Here is a 12,131-nt window from a genome sequence, read left to right on the forward strand (position 1 = left end):
TGGCTCAGTTGGTTAAGTGTCTGCCTTCAGCTCAGGTCACGATCCTGGGATCCTGGGATGGAGCCCTACATCAGGTTCCCTGCTTGGTGGGGAGTCTGCTTCTTCCTCTTCCTCTGATCTTCCCTTCCACCACACTCATGCCCTCTCTACCCCTTGCTTGCTCCTTCCCAAGTAAATTAATAAAAATCTTTTTAAAAAAAAAAACCTTATTTATTTTTATGTTATTTTATTATTTTCTTTAAAGATTATTTATTTATTTATTTGACAGAGAGAGATCACAGTAGGAGAGAGGAAGGGAAGAGATCACAGAGAGAGAGGAAGGGAAGCAGGCCCCCTGCTGAGCAGAGAGCCCGATGTGGGACTCCATCCCAGGACCCTGAGATCATGACCTGAGCCGAAGGCAGTGGCTTAACCCACTGAGCCACCCAGGCGCCCTATGTTATTTTATTTTTAATATTTTATTTACTTATTCGAAAGTGGAGGGAGAGAAAAGCAGACTCCCCATGGAGCAGGAAGCCCAACTCTGGGTTCGATCCCAGGACCTTGAGATCATGACCTAAGCCAAAGGGAGATGCTTAACAGACTGAGCCACCCAGCTGCCCCCAAAAAACTTAACATTTTTTTTAAAGGCTATAATTTCACTTCATTCAAAGTAATAGTTATTAGTTTTTCAAATATCTATGAAATACAAAGTATATTTGCTTAAAAGCCAGAATATTTGCTAATCTTAAAAATTTTAGGGGTACCTGAGTGACTCAATGCAAGCCTTGGTTTTGGCTCGGGTCATGATCTCAGGGTCCTGAGATTGAGCCCCATGTCAGGCTCAGTGCTGAGCATGAGGTATGCTTGGGAGTCTCTCTCTCTCCCTCTCGCCGCTCACCCCCAACCTGTGCATTCTTTCTTAAAAGAACTTTTTTTTTTTTTTAAAATAAGGCCTGGGATGCCTGGTGACTCAGTTGGTTAAGCATCTGCCTTTGGCTCAGGTCATGATCCCAGGGTCCTGGGATTGAGCCCTGCATCAGGCTCCCTGCTCAGCGGGAAGGCTGCTTTCTCCCTCTCCCTCTGTCTGCTGCTCCCACTGCTTGTGCTCTCTCTTTCTGTCATATAGATGGATAAAATCTTTAAAAATAAATAAAATAAAATAGGGCCTAGATCTAGACTGTTACCTGTTTGGTATACCAGGTAAGCTAAGAATGGTTTTTGCATTTTCAAAATACTAAAAGAATACCTTGTGACATGAAAAAATTCTATGAAATTCAAATTTGGGGGTTATAAATTTAAAATTTTCTTAAAACATATCCATACTCATTTACTATTAAATATTGTCTATGGTTAGTTTTGACAGGCCTGCAAAGCCTAGAATAATACTATATGGCACTTAACAAAAACAGTTTGGCCAATATCTCATCTACAGCCTCAAACAAAAGCATACAATGACATTTTCTGAAAAAAAATGACCAGCAGACTAAGGTCTCTTCAATCAACTTCTGCACTGCCTCAGAAAGTCTCATTTTTGTTATTTTTCAGATCAAGACCATACCTTATTGTGAAGAGAACCTTGTCAATCAGTATCTGTCAACACAGTATCCATACATTTCTGGGACAAAGAGAGATGGCAAAACATGATTTTGGAAAACTAACAGTAGTAAAAGTACCTAAGAATTCATCCTAAAACAAATGAATGGAAATCATGTGCCTTGAATTGACAAAAAAAATTTTTTAAGTCTGTACTCCAGAAAGCCTGTGCAAATTTGCCTTTGTTAACTCAGGAACAAGTGAATGTAGCATAACATATCCAAATATATTTATTACGTGTGCTCCTTACTAAATTACAGGGGGGAAATGGTCATATCCATACTCTTTAAGGAACCCAAACATTAACACTGAAGGCTGGAAGACAAGACATAAACCCTTTTTTCTTATTTTGTTAGTTATGGTGACGAATCCTTGGTGATGAGGACACAAGGATAAGCATTTATATGCTTCGTTTTATCAAGGGAGTCCAAGTCTGAGCAGCCCTACAACAGAATCTTGTGCACAAGGGAAGAACTAGTAGTTGGTGTGTTTTTTCTCCATTTTATAATATGGAAGGATCGCTGGCATGAAAGATGGAATCACCGACTACACAGGCATCTTTTCAATCAGCATTTGAGATGTGCAAGGTGCTGCTCTCTCCCCTCAAGGCTTTGTCCTTCCTCCACGGTGGAAGCAGTATTGAAAATGGAGAAAAATATCCCTGTGGTTGACAAGACAATCCCAAGCAAAGTGCAGGACACTAAAGAGGGACAGCCGTACAACAAAGATAAGTCAGACATATGACTGTGCTTTCGATGGCGGAAATTAAATCTGAGTATTAACTCTTTAATTCTCCAGATAACCAAAGACACCATCTGGAGTCCCAAAGTTTAAAGTACATAAATAGCTTCATCTGAACACAAACTTCTAGATACATGAAAAAAGCTATTATGCCAAATTAATTCAATCTAACTAATTAGAGAGCAGGAAGTTCTTTCAATTATTTTATGTGCTGTCTGAGAAACACACTTGAATATGAGTACAGATTTCATTAATTGCAGTTCATTATTTTCCAGATTAGTTACTAAACTTGCATCAGAAGGTCAAAGACAGCAATTTTGTCAGCTGCCACCTCTTTCAGTGCAGTATCTTTGCATTTCTGGAATTCAGAAATTGATTACAAACAAAAACAAATCTCCATAAAAATGAGAAACATAAATCTTTATGAATATGTTCAAACCAAAACATTTTGTATAATATAAGAATCTTTGTTTTTAAATCTTAAGAATAAACTGCTAACTTCTACCCTACAAGGAAAGATCCACAGAGATCTTTCCAAATATTGAAATAGAATGCCAAAAAATAACAGCAGCTTGATCTGAAAACCTGCTGACTCCAAAGAACAAGTTAATAAACATTCATCTCTTCGTTAGAGTCTCACCATGGTTATATGTTTGTATCTCTCCATGAGGGAGGGTATCGAACACTCTTGTTTGAAAATGTCAAGGACACACTGATTAAAAGTACTTTTTTGAGAATAATCCTTCCCTCATTATATAACTTCTGCCTCTCTTCTATCTAACAGTGAAAACATAGCAATGAGTGCTAGGAATAGGACCTATCCCAGGACTATTTTTACATTTTCAAAATCTTATTTTTTAAAAACAGAAGTGACAGAAATACCAGTGTTTTGTTTTGCTTTTAAGAGAGCACCCTGTATCTCTAAATCATCCTACTTATTCACAGCTGCTACCATTCTCTTTGTTAATTTCATCTCTGTCATTCTACACGCCTTCCACCCCCTGCCGTAGCCAGCCGCCCTTACACGGTTCTCCCCGCCTTGGTGCTGCCATCCCTTGAATGCTTATACAGTCAGCTCTCTTAGTCATTGTTTGGTTGGCTATAAATAAATCCTCTAATCCTTCCTCATAAATCATTTCTGATGTTATCCCCTGAAATAAATCCAATGGGTCAATGGATTTCCCGTAGAAACATATCCAGAACCAAGTGCAGTAATGTAAGTGTGGTCTAGTGACGCCAAGGGCGGTGTTCAGCAAGTCCGTGGGGGTTTCTTCGTTATTGTGACTATTTCACAGAAGAACCTTAGGCCTCCAAACTGAACTGAGACAGAAATATAAAAGAGGAAGAAGTTTTAATATCATTCATCATAGTTTGGTGGGAAATGGAGAGAAACAGCTTTACAAATGATAAAAAGATTAAGTTGGGGGCAGAGTAGAAAGAAAAGAATGTGCTATCATTCATGGTCTATTTGGTTATCATGTACTGTATCTGTTGATTTTCAAACCATTTTTGGGTTCTTATTTTTGTTTTCTGTCAATCATATATTATATGTCTTCAGCAAGGTTACTATCTATTTGTTATCTCTAAGTTTTATGCATTATTAATATCATATTTATTCTTTCCCTTACTGTAGAATGATCCAAATCCCTTTTAGGCATTGCACTGATTTCTATTTTTTCTGGGTTTTGTCTTTGATGTTACTCTATAACACAGTTTTTTAATCTGGTATTGGTTATTTAATGAATGAAATGAGTGCACTAACCAAGCACTAGCAGCAAATGAAACACAATCAAAAAGAGAGAGCAAGCTTCACAGCACCTGCGTATCTCTGTAGGCTACTGGTTAAGTCACAGTATTAGACACCTCACACGGAGCTACGGCAAAGCCAGGCGGTAAACGGAGGGGTCTAGGAATGCTGGTCAGCATGAATGTGTTTTAGGCTTCCAAGACTGGTGACACAAAGGCCACAGGCAGGGTGTCCCTTTATTTCCATAATGTATCTAACAATGTCTCCCATGATCTCTTTGATAGAAAGAGGAAGAAATGTGGGCTGGGGGTGGCAGTTACTGAACATGCAGAGCTGAAACACTGATCTGTCACCGTGGGCCTTGAGCAGTGATCTTGAATTGCCTGTGACAGGGTCCTCTCTCGGGCCTTCTAATGTTCAATATTTTGTTTATGACTCAAGTGCAGACAGACTATGCCCTTGAAAAGTTTGCAGATGATAGCTACACATGTATTTTTTAAAATAATTACTCAAGAAATATCTTGACATTCTAGGAGCACTAAAACAAAACTAAGATGAAAAATTTTAGAAATCAATCTAAAGTTCCTTATTTAAGTATTTTTATAGAAAGCATAATAATAAATGAACTGCATTGCCAAGAATTTAAACAAACAAGGAAATAAAAAGGGCATACTAACTGACCAGGGGCCCAAAAAGCTAATAATGGCCTTTACAAAAAAGTACAATCATGTGCTACTTTGGTAGAAGTATGTTATTTAGAAGAGGAAGATGAGAATTGTACCATTTTCAAGCATGGACTTGGAAATACTTCTGGGCTCCCCACTTGAAGCAAGACCTGGACAAGACAACTAAAGAATGATGAGGTATTTAGTATCTGAGATACAGTGGGCAAAGCTATAGCTGTTAAGTCTAGAAAATCTCCTTCTTAAACGTTGGGTCAAAACGCTCCCTCTAACTCCTGGGTAACAGCAGGGGAAACTCTGAGGCAAAGACTGGTTGGAAATAAACTGATCTTTTTCCTGGAGGACTTGGGAGTTCCACAGAGAGAGGCAGGGCAGATCGTCAAAAAAAATAAGACCCTCGGGCGCCTGGGTGGCTCAGTGGGTTAAGCCGCTGCCTTCGGCTCAGGTCATGATCTCAGGGTCCTAGGATCGAGTCCCGCATCGGGCTCTCTGCTCAGCAGGGAGCCTGCTTCCTCCTCTCTCTCTCTCTGCCTGCCTCTCTGCCTACTTGTGATCTCTCTCTGTCAAATAAATAAATAAAATCTTTAAAAAAAAAAAAAGACCCTCAACTTTAGGTATCAAATCTGATTTCCAAGTGAATGGGATGGCATTACAGTAAAGACAACTACTTTAAAAAGCTAGGGGTACTAAAAAAGTCTAACGAATACAGCACTGTTGTTATGCTGTTATTTTGAAATCCCGCTGGCATTACAGTGCTTTTTTTCCAAGGAAGAAACACCATTCAGATGGCAACAACTTAAAGCACAAAGTGGCCCATTGTAAAGGAACCTCTATTTGACAATGTCATTTAAAATTACAATTTACTGTTCTTAGAACTTTAGCAGAGATAGTCAACAAAACTGAGATGAACATAAACATCTTTGATCAACTAAATCCTACTGATAAACAAGTTTTCCCCCTATTTAGGAATAGTTCTTTAGTGGAACTTCCATCAATCTAGGAAAGAAAGTTCATAATTCTGTCCTGATATCACAAGTCTCCACTCAGGTCTGATTCTCTCTCCTGTAAACTGTGAAGATAGTTCTTTATATCACTGGATGACAATGATACGGACAAACTAATATTATAATCTGAGTATATGTCGATGATCAACCAATACACATTTCATATCATTGATATTTCATATCAACCATGTCCCTGCCTTCAAGGATTATATTCTTGGTTATATTAGAGAGGAGCTAATCAGTAAATATATAAATATAACAATAATATCCAATTGAAAAGATTAAATATGGGAATAATATACTGATACAGAAGCAGTTGTTTTAGGTTAACTGGTTGAGGCCACTCTAAACGCAAACGTACTTCCTTAGAGTGGCCGATCTTAACCATTCTAATAGCAGACCACCCTACTAGAGACCTGGTAGCCATGCAAAGACACTGGGAAACAGTATTCCAAGCAGAAGGAAAGGCAAATACAAAACATTCTTCAGACCAAAACAAATTTCATGTGTTCATGAGGTAAGAAAGAAAGAGGGGCATCTGGGTGGCTCAGTCGGTTGATCAGCTGCTTTCAGCTCAGGTCATAATCCCAGGGTGCTGGGATTGAGTCCCATATCGGGCTCCCTGCTCAATGGGGAGCCTGCTTCTCCTCCTCCCTCTGTCTCTCCCTGCTCCCTACTCATATGCTTACGTACTCTCTCTCTCTCTCAAATAAGGAAGGAAGGAAGGAAGGAAGGAAGGAAAAGGCCAACATGGCTTAGTGTTGTGAACAAAGAGGAAATAAAAGGCATAAAGATTAAAGGTCAGAGGACCAGATCATATAGAACACTATAAGGCACAGTAAGAAATTTAGATTTTATTCAGTGAGAAGCAGTTGAAGATTTCAAGCCATGAACTGAAGTAAGACTTTGGAAGGGCACTTTGGCTACTTCGTGATTAAAAGACATTATAAGGCAAAAAGTGTCAGACAGACCTGTATGTAGGCTGCTGTAATCATCTGGGCAATAGACCAGAGTGGGACGAATGACTAAGGAGAAATGGAGATAACTGGGAGTCACTGGATTGGAAGTGGTACCTTTGAATCTTACCGGTGGACTCCATGAGGTATGAGCAACCGGGCAGATAGCTGCGCTACAAACTAAGATGGGCATGTATGTTTTTTTTCGAAGATTTTATTTATTTATTTGAGAGAGAGCAAGAGAGCGAGCACGAGCAAGGGGAGGGGCAAAGGGAGAGGGAGAAGCAGAATCCCTGCTGAGCAGGGAGCCTGATAAGGGACTGGATCCAAGGACTCTGAGATCATGATCTGAGCTGAAGGCAGAGGCCTAACTGACTGGGCCACCCAGGTGCCCAACGGGCATATATTTTTAAGCATTTTGTGTGCTGGGGGTAAAGAGACTGATGAGCTGAAACCAACAGGAATGTTCTGCACGGGTAAAATGTAAATGCCTAATTGATTCACAAGTGGAAAAGCTTAATGGGGATTTAGCTGCATGAGGCCAGAGCTCAGGGGCAGAGTCTGGACTGGAGATAGAAATATGAACACTATCAATGCAGAAACAGTTAAAGCCATGGAACCAAAGGGGATGACCCAAGAGAGAGGGCCCAGGATGGAGCTCTGGAGCACCCGAATGTTAGCAGCCTGATGGAATAAATAGTCCCAGAAAAGGCAAGTGAGAAGGATTTGAGCGGTCAGCAGGAGGAGACCAGGCAAATGTCGCCTAGAGATGAAAGTGATTCAAGTACGATGTCAAGTCAGAGGATACTGGAATGGTGAAGGCAAGATGCAGGTCCCTGGTGACCTTCAGGGAAGGCTCTTCAGTGGAGTGGGGGTTTCACAAACCGAATGGACCAATTAGTTCCACCACTGGGTGTCTTCATTAAAACCAGTTTTGTATTTATATTTTTATTTATTTATAAAATATAAAATATCTAGGGCCACTTTTTCCAGTATCTTTGGTCATATATGCTTGAAAAAAGTAAACCGAATGGACAAAATATTGCACAAGAGATCTTCAAACTATCTCAAGATTGCCCTTCCTAAACTGAACATTACAAAATGTAGTTATCTGCCATCACTATATTTCTTTCTAACACGTGATTGTTCCTCCTCTATATCCAGAAGAACCAATCATTTACTGGCAAAACAGTAAAAACAATTTATTGTAGCAGGTGATCTGACCTGCCATATCAAAAACTCAAAGTAGTTTTTAAAAACAAACTGTAACCATAGCAGTCTGATTCAATAACTTCTGATGCCACGCCAATTTCCTTTAACTTCTAGAACACTGTCTTCACCAAACAGCAACTGAAAAAGGGTCGTTATCCAACTTTACATTTTGCTCGAGTCCCCTTGGGTACTTATAAATACAGGTTATAAAGGTACCCCAGATGGGGTCTGGGTTATGAGGTCAGGCTGTTATTGTTGTTTTTAAAGTTACCTTCTTAAAAATCTACCATGGAAATTCTGACAGAGTCCCCATGCATCATACATTACAAAACAATGACATGGAAGTTTAAGACAGAGTAATATACGCAACAGCAAATCCTTGGGAAAACCATTTTTGCCTAAACCCCAACCAAGTATTAGACTTGCTATTTCTTGTAGGTCTTGTGGTCATAGATTCTTTGGTAACTGTCAAGCACTCCTTATGTGCTTAGTTAAATTTAGTTCAAACATCCAAAATCGCCATGTTTGTTTGTTTCATACTGTTATGTGTACATGTCTGCTTAAGTACATTTTTTAGATAATGCTAGATTTAAAAAATCATGTTATCTGTAGAGCAGCCTTACAAAACTAATACCACTACCCCTGAATATGCATTCACAAACTCAGATAATTCCTTTAAATAATTAAGGTCTCGGACAAGGACTCAACCACATTTCTGCAATTATGAATGCTTTACGTGAATGCGGATAAGCTGATGTCAAAAGACCTATTTCAACAACAGCATTTGCACTGTATGTGTTTTTTAAGGAATATAAATAAATCCTCATTTATCATTTTCTGCTGAATTCACACCTATATAAGACTGGAAATTACATTTCCAACAGGCTTCCCATTCACCATTGCATAAGAGCAGTTTCCTGATTATGTGGAAAGCCGTTTAAGATTTTTCTCTAAAACTTCTCTGAAGTCTGGGTAGAGAGTTTTAAGAAAAGGGGGAAATAAAGACAAGTGATCACTTTTAATATTTTAAATGGAGGAACGGGTAAACCACAGCAGAGGAAAAAGAAGTGGAGAGGGAAGGACAGCGATGATATAAAATTGTTTGAAATATGAAATGAAATCAAGAATTAAAAATAGAATTACATTTTCTGTTTGGCAATACACAAACAACACTAAGTGCACTTCATAAATTTTACTATTGTTGCTCTAAGTAATATTACCATAAATCACATTAGCAGTGTACTCGGCATTTTTTAAAAGCAAAAAGGATTGAGACTGTCAATAAGTTTCAACAGCTCTGTTACCTCAGAAGAGAGTAGAGGAGAAACAATCACAAGCTTTTACTAGGCCTAAAAGCCCAGCTTTAAGGCCTCCCATCCCTGCTACCCCTCTCCCGCCAGCGTCAGTGCACCACGGAGTATCATTCCGCCAGGAATTAGAAATGTTCACTGTTGCTTTCCTGATGCTTTTACCTGATGTGCAAGGGGAGAAGGCTGTTTGCCCCTTTTCTCATCGCGGACAGGGAAGAGAGACTTCAAGAGCTTTGGCATCTGTGGCACAAAGGATTTTACTGGATTCAAGTAGGAGGCCGCTAGGCTACTAAGTCCTGTCAACAATATTGATAGGAAAAGAGATCAAATGTAAACAACAATGTATACATTTTCTCTCCTATAAATTTGCCAAATTTTACTTGTAGTAAATCTAATGATATAAATTCTAGAAAAGTATCCTTAAAAAATGTTAGAAAAACGTAGTAGTATTATAGCTGTCCTCAAACACAATGCTATTTCCTTTTTCCAATTAAAGAACAGCAATTAGGGCAGTTCTAAAACATTCTAATATCCAGTGTTTCTGTTAGTATCTGAAGGGTAATCCAACCCCAGTCCTTGTCACTAACTGGTTCACATACTAACTTCTGCCCCAGAGTGAGATGGAGTTTTTCATTTTAAAATCACACAGCTTGGGGTGCCTGGGTGGCTCAGTGGGTTAAGCCTCTGCCTTCGGCTCAGCTCATGATCTCAGGGTCCTGGGATCAAGTCCCACATCAGGCGCTCTGCTCAGCAGGGAGCCTGCTTCCTTCTCTCTCTCCACCTGCCTCTCTGCCTACTTGTGATCTCTCTCTGTCAAATAAATAAGTAAAATCTTTAAAAAAAAATCACATAGCTAATAACACACATGTATAGCTCTCTATCTAGACTTTAAAGTCTTTGAAGTCAGGGACTATGTCTTCTACAATTTTAGTTTTTCATATCTACTTACTGAATAAAGATAATGAAATGGATCTTTTAGAAAGAGGGTGAGGTTTCAGTTGTTTTCATAAGACAGGGATTGATGCCCTAAACAAACCTGCTCTAAATTACCAAAGGATGGGATCAGACATGTAGATGATGCCTATGATATAAGATTTCCTTTCCCTTAGTGAATAAAACTAAATTTCTAGGAAAATGTAGTCTAACTCATAAATGATAAAATACTGTATCCACATAACCCTTGACAAAGAACAAACAAGTCAACCTGAGGAATCTGTGTGTGATACCGCCTGAAGAGAAACACACAACTACTCGTGTACCTCTACCCCTAAAGTAACCCCTGAAAGGTCTCCCAAGTTCATTGGTAATATAGTTGGTACATGGACCCATACAGTTCCAAGGTTTGTACATTTTACATAAAGTATTATAGTATTAAATCTAAGTAAACTGAAAAGGTAAGGATATTTTATAATCATGAGAGCAACCATTAAAAACAGAAAGCAGGGGTGCCTGGGTGGCTCAGGGGGTTAAGCCTCTAACTTTGGCTCAGGTCATGGTCCCAGGGTCCTGGGATCGAGCCCCATGTTGGTTTCTCTGCTCCGCAGGGAGGCTGCTTCCTCTCCTATCTCTCTGCCTGCCTCTCCGCCTACTTGTGACCTCTGTCTGTCAAATAAATAAATAAAATCTTTAAAAAAAAAACATAAAGCAAAGAGAGAGCTATAAATGCTAAGAGGTATGTTAAAACTGAGTTCAAAAAAGTCAATTAACTTACAAGAAGGCAAAAACAGGAAAGAGAAAAACAAAACAAAGAAAACAAGTTTGAGATGAATAAAGAGCCAGAAGAATATAATCATCTAAATGCTGAAAAAAAAAAAAGGAAAATCTAAAGTTCTATATACCAGAAATTAACATTCTACACTGAAGACGACCCCTAATTAAAGATCTAGCCAATAATCTATCAAAGGCAGCATATATCACAAAGCGAGACAATCAGACATGATGTTTCTCCTTTGGTATATACACAAAACTACCTCTAATACCTCCTTCAAACTGGCCTCAATCTGTTCAAGATTATAGAATTAACCACCAATTCATAGGAAATATGGTAGACAGAGAACCATGTTTAAAAAACCTCATGGGGATATAACCAGCAAAGTAAGAACACACAAAGTCTACTGTACAAAGACAGTCTCTTCACCACAGACAATGAATGGGAGGAGCGGAGAGGAACATATACATTAAACTTTAACTCAAGACACATACCAACTCATCAGAATATATATGAACCTTACACTTGGATTTTCATTCAAAATAACTAAAAAGTATTTTTGTTCCAACTGGAGAAATACAAACATTGATTAGATATTGGGGACTTATTTTTAAATTTTCTTAAGAGTGAAATGTTATTGGGGTTACTGCTTTAGAGATACATGTACAAATATTTAAAGATAAAAGGATATCTGAGATTTGCTTCAAATTAATCGTGAAAGGGTGCAGAGAAGCAGCAGTAGAGATAAGTCAGACTGGTGGTGAACTGATCATTCTGGAGGGAGGAGATACCTAAGGGCACATCTTGTTATTCTTTCTACTTTTTTTTTTTAAAGATTTTATTTATTTATTTATTTGAGAGGGAGAGAATGAGAGAGAGAGAGACCCCAAGAGCGGGAAAGTCAGAGGGAGAAGCAGACTCCCTGCAAGCAGGGTGTCCGATGCGGGACTCGATCCTGGGATCCCATGACCTGAGCCGAAGGCAGTCGCTTAATGAACTGAGCCACTCAGGTGCCCCTACTCTTTCTACTCTTCTATGTTTGAAATATACCACAAATACCATAGTAAAAGGATTCTTCAAACTTAGAACAAAATAAAAAACATAAAAGAAAGGGCCTGTCACTAACAAATGACTGTTAAATGTACTGATGTTTTAAAAAAAGATGTAATTCACAAAAAAGAAATTAAACTCAGAA

At 38.8% G+C, this 12,131-nt stretch overlaps 1 protein-coding gene across 2 annotated transcripts in view; it reads right to left on the minus strand.

Moving 5' to 3' along the window:
- The window catches only part of KIF13B (kinesin family member 13B), a 213,144-nt gene that overhangs the window by 27,515 nt on the left and 173,498 nt on the right, over positions 1 to 12,131 (minus strand). The window contains exons 37-38 of one of the 2 annotated variants that reach the window (XM_059177001.1): positions 9,391 to 9,524; positions 248 to 3,636 (exon numbers count right to left, since the gene is read on the minus strand). In XM_059177001.1, the coding sequence (XP_059032984.1) occupies positions 3,619 to 3,636; positions 9,391 to 9,524 (152 nt within the window). In that variant the 3' untranslated portion in view covers positions 248 to 3,618. Of the gene's footprint in view, positions 1 to 247; positions 3,637 to 9,390; positions 9,525 to 12,131 lie in introns of those variants that run through there. The other variant, XM_059176995.1, reaches the window with a different exon arrangement.

This window comes from Mustela lutreola, chromosome 1 (genome assembly GCF_030435805.1).
Source record: "Mustela lutreola isolate mMusLut2 chromosome 1, mMusLut2.pri, whole genome shotgun sequence".
NCBI classification, from domain to species: domain Eukaryota; kingdom Metazoa; phylum Chordata; class Mammalia; order Carnivora; family Mustelidae; genus Mustela; species Mustela lutreola.